At 37.7% G+C, this 19,884-nt stretch overlaps 2 protein-coding genes and 1 long non-coding RNA gene across 7 annotated transcripts in view; 1 reads left to right on the top strand and 2 right to left on the bottom strand.

Annotated features, from left to right (window-relative positions):
• The window catches only part of SUSD1 (sushi domain containing 1), a 41,440-nt gene extending 40,734 nt beyond the window's left edge, over positions 1-706 (bottom strand). The window contains exon 1 of the mRNA XM_039733265.1: positions 475-706. Coding sequence (XP_039589199.1) covers positions 475-706 — 232 coding nt within the window. The remainder of the gene's footprint in view (positions 1-474) is intronic.
• Positions 707-1,273: 567 nt separating this feature from the next.
• On the top strand, positions 1,274-8,981 carry LOC120513642. The gene is made up of 3 exons (XR_005630314.1): positions 1,274-1,405; positions 2,083-2,233; positions 4,015-8,981. It is a non-coding gene; the product is annotated as an uncharacterized LOC120513642 (long non-coding RNA).
• Positions 8,982-10,196: 1,215 nt separating this feature from the next.
• Positions 10,197-19,884, bottom strand: part of PTBP3 (polypyrimidine tract binding protein 3) — a 43,929-nt gene continuing 34,241 nt past the window's right edge. For 4 of the 5 annotated variants that reach the window (XM_039733244.1, XM_039733247.1, XM_039733249.1 and 1 more), the window contains 4 exons: positions 19,425-19,517; positions 18,684-18,900; positions 17,593-17,670; positions 10,197-16,911 (listed from right to left, as the gene is read on the bottom strand). In XM_039733244.1, the coding sequence (XP_039589178.1) occupies positions 16,779-16,911; positions 17,593-17,670; positions 18,684-18,900; positions 19,425-19,517 (521 nt within the window). In that variant the 3' untranslated portion in view covers positions 10,197-16,778. Of the gene's footprint in view, positions 16,912-17,588; positions 17,671-18,683; positions 18,901-19,424; positions 19,518-19,884 lie in introns of those variants that run through there. The other variant, XM_039733248.1, reaches the window with a different exon arrangement.

Here is a 19,884-nt window from a genome sequence, read left to right as displayed (position 1 = left end):
CCGGGGCCCCGCCGCGCCCCGAGCTCATGGCCCCGCCGCGCCCCGCGGTGCTGCACGGCCCCGGCGCCTCCGCATCGCCCCTGGGGCGGAGGGCGGGAGGGGAGCCGAGGGCAGGGCAGAGCCCGAGGGCAGAGCAGAGCCCGAGGGCAGGGCACAGCCCGAGGGCAGGGCAGAGCCCGAGCGGCCCCGGGCGGAGGGCGGCGGGCGCTGCTCCCCCTTATCGGCGCCGCCGCGCCCTCGGCCTCAGCGAGGCCCCTTTCCTCCCCCGCCCCACTGCCCGCAAAACCCTCTCTTTTCTTCCCTTTTTTTCTTGTTTTCCTTTTCGTTTTTTCGTTTTCCTCTCTTCCCTGGCACAACCCCTTTCCTTCCCCGGGACACCGCCTCTGCCCCGGCCAGGCAGGTGGCACGGCTGATAAGGGCTGCTGCTGTCCATAGCCCGGGGGCGGGGGAGAAACGGATGGTAGAATTATTTACGATTCCCGGGAAGGGCAGCTGGACAGACACGCCTGTTCGTACGTGGGGCTGTGCCGGCTCCCGCCAGCCGCCGGCAAGCGGGACGGAGCCGGGAGCGCTCGGTGCCGCCCGAGCCCAGGCACGAAGCTGGCGCATCAGCCCTGCGATGTACGAAGCTGGTGCAGCCGCGCACGGCCAGCCCTTGCTGCTTGAAATAAAGTAAATAGCCCTGGCGCTCAGAGTCCTCATTCATGTCCGTGAGCCTGCATTTTAGAAAGCTGCACAAACTTCATCTACAAATGCAGTTGCCCAATTACCACAACAGAGGAGTGCCAAGGTGAGGAATCGGGAAAGCATAACACAAAAGTAGAATTTGGCATATTTGATAACTCTAATGAGATTCCTGAAAAAGTTTTGCTTATATACTATGGTGGCTTTTCATAAATGCCTTTGAATGCTAATTCAGCCCAGATCTCCATCACCATTGCATTTAAGGGACATAACCTGATCTTTTCCTGCTGCATTATAACAAACACCAAACTATCACTGTCTGATTTCAAGGGACACAAAATCCAGTTTCATTGAATCATCAGCTTTATTTTTGTATGCTGCTCTCTTCCAGGTTTGAGGGTTTTGGTTTTTTTGGTTTTTTGTTGGTTTCTTTGGTTGTTTTTTGTTTATTTGGGGTTTTTTGTTTGTTTGGGGGTTTTTTGTTGTTTTTTGTTTGGTTCGTTTTCGGTCTTTTTTTTTGTTTGTTTGTTGGTTTGTTTTGTTGTTGTTTTTTTTTTTTGAGGGGAGGAAGTCCTTTGTTTTTTGAGGGTTTTTTGTTTGTTTGTTGTTTTGGTTTTTTAATTACAGTTCTGCCTACTTAATCATGTATACACTTGAAATCAGCTTCAGCTATGCTTATTCATCTTGACCAGATTCTTCAGCAGCAGCCAGTTGCATACAGGTAATCCTGCTTTTGGAAGAACACACTACAGATGTCATTACTGCATATTTCTCCCTTAAACTTACTGAAATTGAAAGCATGCACTCTCAGTGGTGCTAAGTAGCTTATCATTATAAGGAATCGTTTAGAGACCAATTGTTTTGCACAACATATTAAAATGGTTTGGAAATTACGATTTTCCACTTCCTTGGCAGCCCACTGTGTAGCAGACCTACTAATCACTGCAATTTCTACTATTCCTTTCATAAAAAGTAGTGGAAGCAACTTTTTATAATTATAAACACCTCATGCAGCAAACAGGAAAATATTTTTGGCACAAAGCCTGAAGAAATGCATCATATTTATAAAGAGAACCAATTAAAAATTTTAATAGAAATATTATTTAAAGAAAGTAATAACTATGTGTATCAGCTGAAAAAACTACAGTACCTAGATTAGAATTGACCTCCTTGTTATGTTCCTGTCTATTGTGTCTCAAACACACAATTAATTGCTGTTTAAGACATACTTCAGAACCAAATTAATAAACTACATAGAAAGGCTACTTTAAATTCAATGCATGATAATAAGAAATAAGTGTCAAAATATGTTTAGAGGTTATTTGTTCTGTTCTCTGCACTACAACAAGGACAATTCTATGGTTCCTGACTTGTCTAACTTGCTCTTTATGCTGACAGTGATGTAGAATTCACAGCATTCCCAGAGAATCTCCTCCACTACTTCAGGTTTGAATCCACCAGTGAGATTCATCACAGATCACTTCTGCCCTGAGGTCACCTGCCCAAACCCTAGCTAACTGTACAGAAAGACAATTAAAGATTCAGGAGGGTAAGACAGACTAGTGTCCCAACATGTTCATCCTTAACATCTTCAGCACATCTTACTTGTTTTACATAAAAATCTCTCTAATGAAAACACAGACTAATATATACCTATATTTTCTGGTGTGGATAGGATAAAAATTTTAATCTTTTCCTTGTCAAGCCTAAAGGAAGCCTAGTTTGTAATTACAGTGTTTCCTTCATCCCTAACGTTAAATTACCCAGAAGATGTATGTACCAGTATTTGCTCTTCTTTGTGAAAAGAGAAGAGTTTTGATGGCCAAAGTAATTCAATTCATCCAGAGATGCTTGGAAGTTTCCTGTGCAATTTTAGCTTGCAGGTGTGTAAATGCAGATAATTGAAAATCAGAAGGGCAAGCTGGATCAAACATCTCCTCAGCAATCAGTATTTGTTCTGTCTCCTTCGCAGACAATGAATATCACCATGTCATCTAAATATCTTTATTTTTTCTCCTAAGGATTTCTGGCATAGATTACACTGCTTATTTTGACACATGAAGACAAAATATTTTATACTAATAGTTCTTTCAGCAAACACATTTTTAAAAAGAGCAAACATCTTCAGCCAGAGTGAATATATTTATTTCATCCTTGTTAACAGATCACTCAGCTATTCATTGTGCAGTTGCATTCTTGAACAGCTTTCTATCCAGTACTTCTTTCCAAATGGCAATGAAAAGGGTAACTACATCTTGATGGAAGATTCCTTCCATCTGAATTCTGTCTCTCTTGCTTCTTTAAAATTATTCAAATTAATAACTGGTTTTTGGTTACCCACTTAGCTCCCAGAATAAAAAACATCAATTGTTGAAAATTAACTCAAAATATTCAGAAATAACTGAAAAGATTGGCTGACCCTCTTCAGTTTCTATTGGAAATGCTTCAGTAGATACTGTGCAGAAGTAAAGCAGTATCTTGTTTGATTTTTTTTTAAAAGGAAATATTATCACTCAAGTTGTTTGCAGTATTTCTGTCTGTACTCTCAGGGTGCCTACACCACTGTCTCAACTCCTAGCAGAGTTGAAAAATGTAAATGAGATTTCTGCAAAAGTATTGGATACCTGAATTTGAACCTGAAATATTGAATGTTACAACTGAATGAACAATTTGCCTAGAGGATAGGCCTTGGATGTAACATATATCAGAGCATGCCCTGTACATCTCATAACAAGGGCACAGTAGGTGATAAAGCCTTCTGACAGTTACTGCTAATCAGAAAAGCAGCTCTCCAGAGCAAAAGGGCTGCTATCTCTGGGTTTTAGCATAGGAGACCAAACTAGGCTTTGCCACAAACCCACTGGGAGCTTTGATAAGATAACCCCTCTCTCCCTCTCCACTTCTCCCTCCCACTTAAATGTGTAACTGGGACAGTTTTCCTACATAAGTATGTATGGTGCAACATAGCCTCTGGTAGAAGCTTTCATGCCACAGCACCTTGCCCCAGTTTTTAGAAGTTTTTAAGCCACAAGGACTTAGTGTATATTGGTTTATAGGGGGATGTCCTGGTGTTGTCAGATCTTGGAATGTCATCCAAGAGTAGTGCTGATAGCTATCGTTTTCTGATTGTTTCATGCTGTGTCATTGTTTTGAGGGTTGTGCTGACTGAAGACTGTAGTTAGGAGGAGAGAGAGGCACAAAGGAAAAGTTCAGAAAGGAACAGTAACAGCACTTCCTTCATACATTTTAAAAATAATAATGAAATAAATAAAAAGTAATGTTGTGATTTTTTCAGCTCCAAGTAGATGAAAAGACATATTTTCCTTTCAGATCCTGAAATATCTGCTAAAATCTGAAGAGAAAGAACTTGGCAACAAGATTCATGCTTTCTTCTCTACCAGGCTCCTCAAGCTCACCCACAGGGGTGTTGGCCTTTCTATTGAAGCTGCATAGAACTTAATAACAGCTTGTCAATAAGGCAAAAATTAATGACAATATCTTTGATAGGTAGAGGAAAAACCCAAATCCCACAGACTACACAATTATATTTGTGTTATCCTTCTCTCACCATCAGCTTTGCTATATTTATGGGCAAGATGAGTCTTAAAGTGGGTCTAGAAATATTAGATGAGAAATATGACAACTTGTCAAATTATATTATCTATGAAGATAAATTCCTTATTTATGTCATGGCTGGTTTCTGGCCATCCTGCCTGAATATGTTCCTGTGAACCTGCTTTAGCAGGGAAGTTGTACCAGATCATATCCAGAGGTCCCTCCAACCCCAATCATTCTGTGGTTCTGTGACCAGAGAAAATAAACCAAACCATTCTGCAGCTGCTCGGGCAGCTGGGGATTCTTTTGCCATGGCTTCTTTCTCCATGGACCAATTGTATTTTGTCACCAGGTAATCTCAGTTTTGCATCAACACTGTGTAGTGGGAAAGAAAAGAGAATCTAGTAACCAAACCTTTCATAGTAAATGCCTCAACCTTTATCTCTGAGTTGGTGTGTAAGCAATTAAACTTTTCCATGCTGATCATCAAGTTTAAAGTAGCTGTTTTTATCTCAATTAGAAAGTACCTTAAATTACTGTATATTTAGACCCTCGGAATAGAAAGCTAGCAGAATGAGTTGGATTTTAGATTCCTAAAATTATTAATACATTGGCATAAAAAAAGAGTGCTTTTGTTTTGTTACAAAACAAGCACAAGCCCTGCTGTTTGAGCCTAGAATATTAAATTAGATGTAACTCTGTTATTTCTACATTTACTGGCAATCAGAGGATAAATACACCCTGGGTGATGGAATTTCTGCATTGTTATAAATTGTAATAAAAACTTAAGATTAGTATTTCTGTGGCCACCTAGTCTTTTTATTTTCTTTTTCCTTCAAATTGCAATCCTATTTATCTTCAAATAATACCTGCAAGAAATCAAGTTTCTCTTACAGTCACAGAACCACAGAATGGGAAAGACAGAAGGGAGCACTGGAGGACCCTGGGCCAACCTTCCTGCTCATGCAGGGTGATCTGAGAGCACATGGCACAGGATTCCATTCAGATAGTTCTTGAATATCTCAATTGAGGGAAACTCCATGATCTTTTTGGGCAACCTGTTCCAGTGCACTGTGACTCACACTGTAAACAAATTTTTCCTTATGTTCAGGTGGAACTTCTGTACAACAGTTTCTGCCTTTTGTTCTATTGCTTGGCATCACTGAGCAGAGCCTTGCTCCATCCTCTCAACACCCTCCCTTCAGACATTCATAGACAGTGATGGGGCCCCTCTTAGTTGTCTCTTCTCAAGGCTGAACATGCCCAACTCTCTCAGCCCTTCCTTGTAAGAGTGATGCTCCAGTCCTTTAATCATCTTTGTTGCCCTTCACTGGACCCACTCCAAGAGCTCCATGTCTCTTTTGTACTGAGGAGCCCAGAACTGGACACAGCATTCCAGGTGAGGCTGCACCAGGGCTGAGCAGAGGGCAAGATCATCTGCCTCAACCTGCTGGCAATGCTCCCTCCCACATAACCCAGGATACCATGGGCCTGCTTGGCCATAAAGGCATCACTGGCTCATGAACTTTCCATATAGCATAAAAACTTGACATTCAAATAATGTAAGCCTGTGAGAACTAAGTAATGACTGACCATTTAGGCCTGCATGAGGCTGAGAATTTTTTTCTTTCTATGTGCTACATGAATCCACTGTCTCATTACAATCACAGATTTTTTATTTTATACCCATTTGATACACAATCAGAAGTACACCAGAGGGTGTTTTAAACTTTGGCTGAAGGTACAGCCCCATCATTTGGAGAGTAAGAAATTATGTGTATGTCAGTTTAGGGTGTGGTTGTTTAGACTGGATCCCAGTCTTTGAAAGGGACAAAATCAAGATTAGTTAGCAGGATTGCCAAAGTTACATTCAGCATCTTAATCAAGCCCAGTGTTTACAGGCAACTGATCTGCAAAGTTATCGGCAATTTTCTTGTTAGATTTCATGAGACAGTAAGTGAGCAAGATATCCCAGGCAAGACAGGATGCTGCTGCTAACATCTTATGGTCAGGCCCTTCAAAAGTAACCTCTTCCTTATCTATTTTCCTGTTGATGAGCGGCAACAATGACCTAAAAGTATTTTTGAAGGGCCTAGATTAAAATCACATGCATTAAAAAAAAACCCAAAACACCTAAATGAAAAATGCACTCTTCCCATAATATAAAACTGGGAGAATCTAAGCCCTGCAGAATTAGCAGTTTGTGTAAAAGCTAGAGGTACGCAGTGATTGAACAACTTCCTTAAACAAAAACTGTTCACACAAGTAGCACAGTTCTGCACTGACTGGTGAGTAAAGAGCTCCACAAAGCGTTCCAGTAAGTTCTTTGGGAATCTTACAAGCACATATAGCATGCCTTGAAGGAGAAATTAACTCAGGCCATCTTGTGTCAGGCAGGTTGTAACCAGCAGTGCCAAACCAGTGCAGAAAAACAGAAAAAGACATTTATAGCATAATAATTCTTAGCATCAAGAAGTGTGGCTTTGTTTATTAACCTTCATGTCTCTGCAGTTGAATCAACAAGATCTAATGTTCAAAGAGCATAATGCACAGTCATTTATTGTTGAAGCAAACACACTCAACAATGACCGAGTTGATTGGGAGAGGTCTGCTATCAAAAATCTTCAACTGGTTCAGTATCTGATAGACTAGTGAAGGCTCTGTGAAAGAGGATAAACTTGTTGAAACACAAACAGCAACAGTATAAACCCTATATGCTTTTGAAAAGATAATTAAAGCCTCAGCAAGACAGAATTTTAAGCTGTTGAATCATAATGAGAACATACACACAAAAAGGAAAAGAGCTTATCATCCAACCAAACATCACATATGAAGAAAAGTATAGAAACCACTTTCAGTTAAAGATGTGATAGAAGAGACTACTTTGGTAGCAAACTATTTTTAGAACTTTATTGTGACCTTAAATAGAAAAACTACTTTCAGAGCTTTGCACAATGGGGAACCTTAGTTACACAATTCCCAAGATACTTCAAATTTGATGACCAGATGAGTTGAATTCTGCACATACAGAAATGACATTTTGCTGAAGGTACTGTATTGCTGCTATTAAATCTCACACTGCTTTTGGATAATTTGGCCATAGGAGAGATCTGGAAGAGGAAAGAAAAGGAAAGAAAGAGAGAAGGTCTGTAATGTTGAAAAACACATTCAGTGTTTTTCTTTGAAAGAAATGAAACAGCAACAGCGTTACTGTTTCAGTAACATTGCCATGTTTTTTGGTAAGAACTAAACCTAACAACTTCAGGTTTTTGTCAGAAGTATTTAATTAGAAAAGAACCCACAATCCTTCTTTCCAGCACCCACCCACACTGCTGACTAAACAGACCATGGAGCTACAGACAGGTCTTCCTAGATCATCAACAGAATTCATAGTACTGAACAGCAATTATCTTAATTTCTTTAGCCTTTGGATTTTTTTTGTGTTGAGATCATATTTGTTTTAAAAGGAGTTTCAATTTTTTTTTACAGGCAATGATACTTACCGAATATATTCTCTAGGTATGTGCTAGGCAGCACCACGGCAGGGTAGAAATAGAACCTGTATTCAACCACAGAGCTGCAAGCCTGCAATATTATGCAACATACTTCAGTCCACCCTCCCTTAAAAGAAGTTTCTAAGCATTGAGCAATATGGCTTTGCAGACCAAGATGGGCTCTGGAGGGGAAAAGGAAACACAGAAAACCCTCAATAAAAATCCTACAGATCCTGCATTGTAAAAGCCATATGCACATACAAGAGAAACAGTCTTGCTTGGAAGCAACCTTAAAGATCATATAATTTGACCTGCTGGCCATGGGCAACAGCACCTTCCACCAGACCAAGTTGTTCAAAAGCCCATCCAACCAGGCCTTGAACACTTCCACGGATGGGAAGTCCACAACTTCTCTAGCCAGCCTGTTCCAGTGTCTCACCACACCCACAGTATTCTTCCTAGTATCTAATCTGAATGTACTCTCATTAATCTTGAGGCCATTTGCTCGTGTCTTACTGCTCTTGTGAAAAATCCCTCTCCAGCCTTCTTGTATGTCCCTAAGCTGCACAGCTAGAAAAACACTTTACATAGTAGATTTAATGGAGGAATTACAGAAGGTATGCTTTACTTCCATTAAAAGCTCTGATTCTCACAAAAGGACAGAGCAGCTGTACTTGAAGTAGGTTGTAAATAAAACACAGGACCTAAAAATGTTACCCTGCTGAACTGTCTTAGACTAAGTAGCAAATACTATGGAATAAGAATGATCACTAACTTGAGATTAAAATATTACTCTCATTGTAAGAGCTTTTTTGGAGCCGGACAACTCATACTGCTACCTTAGCACTCCTTAAAGACATTTGTTCTCATTGTCACTGGACTGTTTCTCTCTGGTTTTTAGCAGCATCTGAATTAATGTTCAACAGCAAAGGCATCCGTCTGGAAATGGTCTCTGGGATGACTCACTTTTCTGAGGTCTCTCCTTCTCTCTTGCCTCTACCCCCCACACCTTCTCTCACCTACATACTCTCCCACAACTTCTGCTTTCATTATATTTTTTTAGACATCTTTGTACTCACCTGCTACATGACGAAGAACTCAAGTTCAAATATCTCAGCACAGTTAAGAAAACACAAGTGGGAATTTTTATTGTATTTTCAAAATATACAATAATCTTCTTTCCACCTCTGTAAATGGGTGAGCCCCGGGGCTATAAAGAAATCTTTTGGGACTGATCCAAACCATACGAGAAATTAGATGCTGGCAAATCAACCAGTTACTGCCCTTTCTCTTTCAGCTTGCAAGTAACAGAACAAATTCTGGTACCAAAAATTTTATATATGTGCTATTCAAAAGTTGTTAATTTAATTTTTAATTTTCTAAGATGGACACATATAAACTGCTAGAGGAAAAAAATTACTGTGATTGTATTGCAGGGTTAACAACAGGAGACGAGAATTCAAGATGGGATTTACTTTTTGGTTAAGGACTAATGGGAAAAGACAACAGTCAGGAATTTCACTTCGTCACACATTCTCAGGCAGACTTGGTCAAAAAATAAGAAGCCAGATTATGGCCACCAAAAGCTAGCATTTTACCCAGAATGCTCATCGAATATTTAAGTATCAAGGACAAAATCAAGAGTTACACATGGGGACTTCCAGCCTTTGGAGAATAATTTGCTGAAACCTGCAATTCAGTCTACACCGAGTCAGATTTTAATCCCCACAAAAGCAGCTACACTCAGAGACTGGCAATTGCATAATTTATTGAGTGGCAGACAATTAAATCCTTGCCAGACTGGTTGAAAATTTTACTTCAGAAAGAGGCGCTGCACTCCCCTCATATTTGTATCTATGGCCTTAGACTGTTATCTGTTTACCATCAATTCTGAATTTTGCATGCAAGAATAAGAGGGTCTAAATTAGTGTTGTGCAACACGAGAAGGGCAACCAAAGGAGTATGAAAGTAAAGCAATCAACAAGACAGTTGAGAAACAGGAAGCTGAAAGCAGACCATCTTTTTAAGCTGCTATTTACATTTTTTTAAATCTTTGTGCAAAGGATATGAACTTCAATCCTAGGACTAGAAAGGAGTACAGCATGGTCAAAGATAAAGGAATTCTCAATGATAAGCCCCAAATTTCTCATCACTGAAGCCTCTCATCCCTGTCCCAAATAACAAAATAGTCATCAACTACTGTACTGGTTTAGAGTTGTAGAATAAATTGCCATACTACTGAAAATAAGAATTTCTGCACCTCTCAGGAAAAACTTTAGGTGCTGCTGACCTTCACATATTGCTGAAGATGTGCATTAATCCTCTTAAAATGCTCCTGATATGAAAAGCTTTTGTTTAGATACCCATGTATGCTGAAAGAAAAAACACCAGAAAATTAGATGTTATTAGCTGCACAATTGTAAGACCAAAAAGCCCCCAAAGTAATAGACAACAACAGGAAAATTTAAGAGAGTACAGCCATAATTACATTTATTAAAAGACATGCTACAACAACTAGAGTTAGGAAATTAATTAGGTATAGATATCATGTAATCAGAAAACACACTAACCTAAAAAACCAGAATATATTACAGCACGAACAAAATCAAGTTCACCATGCACTACACAGTCACAAAATAGGTTTCTTTAATACGTCTTTTTTCAGTTTTAAGTCATCTCCACAGATATAAAATACTTTTCATGCAATGCCACAAGATGCTTTACAAATGAAAGCTTTTGCTTATTAAAATATACAGACAATCTTTTTATATAAAAACATTTTACATTTCCATTGTTTCCCCAAACACTCTTTTGCCAGATTTAAAAAAACAAAACAAAACAAAAAAAAACCTACCAAAACATGATGTTACAAATATTTACAGTATTTTCTTTTGTTAGATGAACATTTTTATAAACTGAAAGGGAATTTTTATGAACAGATCATGTGAAATGAGGGAATGACAGCAATTCTTAGAGATGTTTACTGTGTCTTGAGTACAGTACTAAGAGCAATATATTAACTTTTTGCCTTCCCTCACACCATTTGGTTCACATTACTATTTCCATTTTCCACTGTTTCCACCAGCAGTAACAGTCTCAAATAGAGGCTACTTTGCATCGGGTCTTCCCCTCAGAAAGGAGTGTGAGAGAAAACAGGTCTTCATGTAGCTCAGTAAAACCAGAACAGTCTTTGGTCAGAGACTGAAGTGACATTCTGATGCAAGAATCTACTTGGTTAGCAACTTTCATCTTGTGCAGCTGCAGTTCTATGGTGAACTCCTGCAGAAAGTGGGTAACCTATTCAAAAAGAATTGGAAAGTGCTTCAAATCAAGTTTATGTGTGGTAGCTTCCCACTCATAAATAAAGCACAGTTTCCAAGAAGTGAAAAACTGCTTACAGTGATGACATTAATCTGCTAAAGTAAAAGCTTTCTTCACTTATCAAGGACCTTCAATTATGTAAGCATTTAATTTCTTTGAGACTGCTCCAAGCACAACATATCATTATTATCTGAAGCAGGAAATAACACAAGTTATGCTTGGATTCCTACATACTGCAGTACAAAAACAACAACAACAAAAAAAAAAGCCAAACAAAACAAACAAAAAAAAAAACATAAGTGTAATGGGAAAGACAGTAGAATAATTAAATCTGTATTGAAACAGCTGCAGTTCACTTCTTGTATGGTCAGTAGACAATATTAATTTTTCACAATATAAATATACATTTTCCAGAGGGGAAAAATGTATTTATTATACTTAAGACACCTAGAGATATGAAAAACCCTACATATAAAACTACTGAAGGCACAAAAACTTTGGTCCAATTTTGTTCCTATATCACATCCCCCATCAATAAAACCCTGAAGTTAAATACTTCAGAAATTTAATATTCTAACTGTTAGGATTTGCTTTGAAAAGAGCAGGCAAACAATCTTCAATAGAGCAAACAAAACTTCAGAAAACAGAAGATAAAGTTAATGTAAAGAAAAAATTCTGTGCAATCTGACTGTTGTTTCAGCACAACAGTAACAAGAGCAAGTCTGGTAGCTGTGCTCTAGCTAACAACGTATTAGGGCCAAAGGCTAAGGCAAAACAATGCTTTTTGTAGGCAGCTGACCTCTCATTTGAAAAATAGAAATATAAGCTAACAGCATAAAATGGCAAGTAGTAGGTCTACATCTCTTATAAAAAACCCCAACGTACCACTTTCCTACTGACATGAATCAGAGGAGAGGCAAGGTAATTATCAGACAGACCTCACTGGCACTACTATCCACAAAGACTAATAGTTCTCATGGCACACAAACACATTTGCTGCCTGTAATCAGAAAAATGTTACAAATAGGCAAGTTTCCACAGGTATGTGGAATATCTTCTGAATAAAAAGGACCTCAATTTATCAGTACACAAATCCAGTGCAACTTACAGAACCAGCAGACAAGGCAACTGAATCAAATTATAAATCAAAGTTTCAGAAATTGGTTCTGATGTTTTAAGAGTTCTGCAGAAATTAAAAGAAGCAGAAGTTTTACCATTATATAACAAATCAAGGATCATTTGAAAAGGCACTTAGCTGCTCCTGTATTGTTAAAAAGGCCTTATTACACTTTGAACCAAGTGTGCATCCATCAAAAAAATGGACTAGGAGGCAACTCAGAGTTGATTCAAGGACATGACATGTAAGAGGCATAACCATACAGTCACAGAATCATAGAATATGCGGAAGTGGAAGGGACCTACAAAGATCATCGAGTCCAACTCCTGGCCCTGCACAAGACAGCCACAAAGAATCCCACCATATGCCCAAATTCCAACTTAAACTGTGCACATTACCAGATACTTCACAAACAGAAATTAATGGCATATGTTAAAGAAATTATAAACGTATCTTTAACAGCTTAAGGCCACAGTATACTGAAGATGAAGCCAGAATCCTCTTCAGAGTTACACAGGTAACAGGGAAAAAGGCAAAAGACAGAGAATGTAGTATGTTTAAAGCTTAGTTACATATTAAGGAAGCAAATACACAGTGAGGACTGTCAAACAGAACAGCAAAGAACAGAGAATTTGCTCCATTTGATTTTTTTTTTTTAATTTACAATGGACAATTCTTTGAGTAACTGTTTAAAGTTGTCTATAATCTGACTGAAAGGTAGGATTAAGGCCTTTGGAGGTCCCATTCCATCCACATCACTGTGAGACTCTAGAAAATCATTCTTTCCCAAATCTTGCTCTTGTCACAGATACCAAGAGCTTTAGAGAATCAAGAACTGAGATGCAACTGTGCTTCTGCACCAGGCTTTAATGAGTCAAGCATGAAGTGTAAAAAGTATTCCTTCTACCATGATTCTTCACTAACAATGCATTGTAATAAGTAAGGTGTTATGTTTATGTTTTCAATTATTCAAAGTGGAATACTAAAAGGGAAAAAGTAGCCTTAACCAGTGCCTTCATACTGCTAAGCAAATGTTAAGGTGCACTGTCAAGTTTCAAAGCTTATCTGCATATCTTGTAAAAGCAGATGTCTCTAAGAGGCAGTGTCTTTCAGATACACACAAATCTAAAAGTATGTTGGCAAGAATAATTTGGTTGCAAAACCAGAAAATAAAGATGAATCAAAAAAGATAGACAATACTCAGGGATCTGCCTCATATAGTATCATGGGATAAAGCCCTGGAGACAAGAGAGATGCAAGAAAGCTGGTTGATATTAAAGGATCACCTTCTCCAAGCTCAGGAGTGATTATCCCAACAAAAAGGAAGTCAAGCAAAAATGTCAGAATAGCATTAGATGAACCAGGAACTACTGGATGAACTCAAACACTAAAAGAAATGCTATAGAGGGTGGAAGTAACATGTAGCCTGGGAGGAAAAGAGGTTTTCTAAGCAGCTCAAGTCTATACAACTGTGACAGCTAAAGCTTTTCTTGGAAAGGCGAAATATAGCCTGCCCTTTTGTAAAAAGGGACATAAGAAAGATGCAGGGAACTATAAGTCTAGAAGTCACAGCTTGGTTCCCAGTAAGATTATGAAGTAGATGGCTTCATTAAAGCCAAATCATGCCTGACAGATTTAATGGCCAACAACAGAGTTACAGCAGTGGTGGATAAGAAAAGAGCAACTTTGCACAAGAGGACTTGTGCAAAACATGACACTGTCTCACAAAACTTCCTTGTCTCTAAACTGGAGAGAGGGATGTGATGAGTGGACCTCTAGCTGGAAAAGGAAATGGCTAGATGGCCACATTGAAAGAGTTGTGGTCAACAGTTTGATGTCCAAGTGGAGACCAATAATGAGCAGTGTTCTGTAAGGATAATCACTGGTACCAGAGCTGTTAAACAGCCTTGTGGACATGGATAGTGGAATCAACTGCAACTGCACCCTCTGCAAGTTTGCTGACAACATCAAGCTGTGTGGTGCAGTCAGCACGCCTGGAAAGAATGGATACCATCCAGAAGGATCTGGACAGACTGAGCAGTGAGACTGAGAGAACCTCATGAAGATCAACCCACACCATTCTGTGAAATCCAAAAGATAACATCCCTTAGGGGAATATTTTTCCTAAGCCAGTTGAACTTTCCAGTACATAGTACATTCTGCATATTTATATAGTTGTGTTGTACAACACTTATTAGAGCTACACCTCTGCAGTCAGATTGGCTGCTATTGTTGAGGAACACTGAGGCAGCTCAGGTGCAGCTGCAGTGGGAGCTGCAGGCTGAGCTCAGGCTGGGGCAGCCCAGGCAAAGAGTCCGTGAAGAGCCGACCCTGGGCACTCAAGAGCCCAGGGACCTGTGGCCCAGCCAGGGGACCGGACACTGGGACACGGCAGGAGCCGACGATCCCAGACCTTCCCACGCTTAGACTGCTGAGGGGAAAAAAGCCCAGGGCAGGTCCCTTCATTCTGGGTCCCTCCCCAGAGACACCAGCCCGAGCTGTTAGTTTGTTATTGCGCTGTGATGAAATGATTTCAATGGTTGGGATGCCTGAGACTGCTACGGGAAACCTGGGGTGCACCCAGTAAGGAAACCTGTTCCGACTGTGGGAGTGTGGGGGCTGTAACTGGGAAGAGCCTCAGTCCCAGCTCAGGTGGTGCAAGAGTGACTGCCAGAATGGCTCCCAGACGGCTGGGCAGGGAAGTTTGCTTAATACCACACCTGTAATAAATTTACACAGATCAAGGTAGTATCTGGCAAGCTACTATAAGGCTGATTTTGCAAAAATAATTCAGAGAGAAAATTTGAGAAAGCTCACTACAGAATACTTATATCATGGTAGAAACATACTCTTTCTTCTAGAAAGATAAAGTCATACAATTCAGATTAACAAAAACAATTATGAGTGGCAAAACATTACAGCAGAAACAAATTCTGCAATAGTTAGAAGTAAATAAATGCCATGTTTGAAAGAAATAGGGCTTTAAAATGTGTAAGTAAAATTAAATTAATTTTCAATTAATTTATGTGAAAGACAATGCTAGGGAAAAAAAGCCCTTAAAATGAAATTTAGCTTTTTAAAATACAATCAAAAGTCATTACCACTCATCTGTACACTCATGGCAAAACCTAACTGCATCTCAGTTCATTCCCCAAAGAGGAATCAAGATTCAGTATCAAACATTTTTTCATAATTAGGAAGGAAAGAATGATAGTATTCTATTACTTTAATACTGTAAAGTATTAAAAATAAGGAAATGCAAAAACCCAAAAGAATATTCTGATACAGCCAGTGTCTCTCAAGAAGTCAGATGAAGTCCAAAAAACTAACTGAATTTGCTGTTTGGCCCTCCTATATAGTTTTGTTTGGGTTTTTTAGTATATTTTTTCTTCGTGTGAATTATTTATCAGTGAAGAACTACCATCAGAGAAGTGCAACTAGGTAAATTTAAAGAATCCCTATGTGATTTCACAACAAATGAAACCTCATTCCCATCTACATCCAATCTCCATAAGAAAGCACATGAAACTAGAATTCAAAATATTAATTAATGAAAAAATATATATTGAATTATCATGGAAAACATTTACAAAAAGACCAAGAGGAGAATTTTCACAAAGCCCACAATATTTTTGCAAGATATTTCAGGTAACACTCTAATCTATTCATACACATATAGTAAGGCACAAAATAAGAAATTAAGTAAATACACAGTAATTTAAGTATTAGACTGTAGAGCGGTAAAAAACCTCGAGATTTAATTTTTCTGTCCTGAAAGATGACCTTAGCAAAAATAAATTCTTAAAAACTTGAGAAACCATCACAGACCTGAATATTTTCCATAAGATTGCAAACATTTAATTATTTAGAGAAATGTAAAAAATTTATTTTAAATCAGGACCATTTTCTTGTTTTATTTTCTCCAAGGTACTGTTGCACATCCCTTCATAGTAGAAATAGGACATCAAACTTCCAACCCACACTCAAGTCAAACTAATTCTCCAATGCCACACCTTGAAGAAACTTGTCAAATACTTTTATTCCACAGAGAGAAGGCACTGCCTTTTCTTTAATAATTTAATCTATAAGAACAGCACAGACTTTTTATTTTTATAAACAAGTTATTTGTAAAGATTCACCAAAGTATGAACACACACCTTGGTAACATAAATACTATTTAGAGGATACTCACAGTTACCGTTTGCTTTTCTTCAAGAAACCCAAGCACTATTTCACATTCAAATTAGTGTTTAATCTGCACAGAGTAGGTTTACCTTTTCATTAAACATACTCGTTTGGTACATTGCAAAAGCACTCTAAGTTGTTTTGTAAGGCTGATTTCAAACAAAAGCGGAAAGGATGGTCTCAAAATATAATTTCAAGTAGGAAACTTGATGATAAATATTGTTGCTAAAATGATTTCACAGAAGAATTTTCCTATGGATGACATAATTGCAGCTAGAATCAGAAAAAAACATTACTTAATTATTTGTGTATGAATGAGGTTTTTCTTTTAAGCGACAGAGTAGGTTAGAGCTCTCTCAGTCTCTATTTGAACATTTTACTAAAAACATTCAGCAGCCTTAAAGGGAAAATTCACAGAAAATTCAGATTGAAGATTTTGAGAAGGAAACTCTGAGATGCTGGTTTTCTCCAAAGTCATGATTGTGAAGCTCAATGAGAGCGTGAACTGCTTCTTCCACAGAGCCCAGCTGGATAAGAGCCATTTTGCAATCTTTCCTGAAGAACAATAAAAATTATTATTAATCCTAACCAAATTTTCACTAGCTAACACAGAAAAGAAGCATAAATGGGGTTTTTTTCTCAGCTGCATCACACACACTTGTATAGTAAAAGAATCAGAGCTATTTACGCATCTGCTAAAAGGCAAAGATAAAAAAACTACATAAATTTTGTGAATCTATGGCTTAAAGTCATGTCATTCTTACATTACACTGGACATCAAAAATCTACGTCAAAATAAGGCTAAGAAATAATTGCATTGTCCACATATATGGGATTAGTCTAGCAAGTATGATTGTGCTAAAATAACACTGCCAACTAACCTTAATTAATGTAGATACATTGTCATCACTGTCATTTTTATACAGCATTTTACAAATGCAAAGCTTGTATTTTTTAAAGAAGTGAGCATTTACTTTCCCTGAACTTGTTTTACTTTGAATGCACATGGAATTTGTCAAAAGGCTGAATATTTTCAGTTTTGTTATGCTAACCCAGTATTCCATTTAAAATTTTAAGAAAAGTATCATAAAAGTCATGATAGGTGTACCACTTTTGCCTATAGCTATACATACATAGAATTTTGCCTGCAGTTGTATACACATAGAAAGTCACAAAAAAGCAATTCGCTATTTTCTAGAATGAAAGCTTCCTTAGCAATTTCACAGGAGAACTTACTGGAAAAATTTGAAGCCTTTCACAGTAGATCCTTTACTTGTAAAAAGGTTCTTCAAATCATCAACAGTAACAGAAGGCCTAATTGAAAACAACAAAAAATAAACAAAACAAAAACTCCCCTCAACTTGTAGAAGAGCACAGAGTTCTGTAATAATATCAAGATCTAAATTTGGCTTCTAAACTAGTTTTTGCTGTTTAAGTTCATCTCCATCAATTCAAACGCTTCAGCCCAAAACACTTTTACTCTACACTTTAGTATCACATTGTGGTACAAAAATAATTTGGACACTATTGTTTTTCATCCAACCCTCTTTCTTTGTCAGTAAAATTCAGATTGCATAAAAATATCCTAAAATCTTAAGGAATAAATTTCATCTTGCAATTTGTGCAAGTGCACGTCACATATTTTCAATTTTGAAATATTTTTGTTTGACTCAAAAAGCTGTTCTCAAAGTGTCTTATAATTTACTTTCTTACTGTAGCAAAATTCCATGGTTTCCTTTTTTCCTCCCTGCAAAGCTGCCAAACAAGAGAAGCCTGTAAAACTTATGTTTGGATGTTACTCCACACAATACTGATAATATTCTAGACATTAAAAAGATTATTTCAGTCTTAAAGAGCACACGAAATACTTTTTACTTTCTCATAACTTGCCCTCCACGTAAGAGTTCTGAATTCTGTAGAAACTGTTCTTTAAAAAGTATTAGAATTGTTAAACACCGTATCTATATTAAATAACAATATCAGTGATTAATTTGTTGTCATGTACATTACCTCAAAAAACCACATATTTAACCTTTGTGAAACTTTGTGAGATGATTTAACAAAAACTAAAAGCATACTCTCAAGAAAACACAAATTGAGAGTACGAGAGAGTATAAAAAACTCAAAGAAGATAATTCCTTCAGTAATCCTCTTTGCTAATGATAAAAATGGGACAGTTAAAAGATTCACTCATTGTTAATAACATACCAGAATGACCCACAGCAGAGTTAATTGTAAAAGGCCAAGGAAAGAAAACCAAAACTTATGTTAGACTTTTTAACTTGACAATACCACCTAAAAAATATCTTTCCAAGAAGATGACTCACGGAATGTTGGACAGATGCAAGGTTGCAGATGGAGGAAAGATATTTTGAAAATTCTTGGAGCAGGGATTCTTAAAACGATGTAAAGGGCTGTTGCTATAGTCCTTTGTCAGACCTTTGTCCTCCTGTCCCTCACGAGGAAGTTGAATTGTCTGATATTTTGAAAGAGTAGCATGCATGACCCTTCCATAAAGCCTTTGTCCATTCAAGTTGTTGATAGCTAACCAGAGGAAAAGTAATTTGAACAGAAATTAATGAAGAAAAGACAATTCTTTGAATACTAATACTGTATTCTACTTAGTGTCAGATTTCACATTCTAAATTTAAACTGCAACTTCCACATCTACCAGGTGGGCTATGTCACAACATTACATTTTAAAAAGGCAGAAGGATATAATATAATCTCCAGTTCAAATGCCAAAAAAAAATGCAAAACAGCATTCCAATACAGATCAGTTGATAATTCTTAAATAGGTAGATATAAGATAAATTACAAGAAAATAATATAATGTATTATTAAAAAAATAACAGGAGAGTTGCATGTTTTAGTTCTATTATTTACTAGATTGAGATTTATAGACTATTTTTTTAAAACCACTAAGAGTATTATCAAAGTTTGCATGTAGTAATGCAGCACAATGATGAATTTTATTTGTTTATGCTTGTCACTGACAGATTAAAAACTCCTCCTTTACATTAAACTCATGTTAGCTTGAAGCATAACTGTGCCTTAAAAATCAATACCTAATTGAGCTTGGGTTGCATCTGCCATCTGAACCAAAGCAATTCCTCTTTTCTTAAACATGATTTTCACACGATGCACGTCACCATATACACCTGTGGAAATCCAGAAAGGAAATTTTTTCAGAACACTACTATGAAAAGCACAAAGCCAAGTCTGTTTATTTTGACTAACATTAGTGTTACAAATAATACCTCATTAAACAGGTTGGTTAAAATGTTAGTATAAGGAGTGTTTTAAAGTTTGTTTATTATATTCTGGGGCTCATAAGTGGAGGAAAATTCCCCAGATCCCAGTCATAATACTGCATGTTTATGTTCAGTTTTTAAATAGCGCAATAGTTGTCAAAGTCCTCTTAACTGAGGTTTATTAAAATATTACTCTACCCAACACCATCCCCTGCAACTAATGTATGAGGCATTCTGTACAGCATTTCCTCTGATGCAACCTCTGTTTTTTCAT

The sequence above is a fragment of the Passer montanus genome, unplaced genomic scaffold (genome assembly GCF_014805655.1).
Source record: "Passer montanus isolate IOZ18808 unplaced genomic scaffold, ASM1480565v1 scaffold85, whole genome shotgun sequence".
In the NCBI taxonomy this organism is placed as follows: Eukaryota; Metazoa; Chordata; class Aves; order Passeriformes; family Passeridae; genus Passer; species Passer montanus.
Note: the sequence above shows the minus strand (reverse complement) of the source record. Positions and strands in the feature narration are given on the sequence as shown.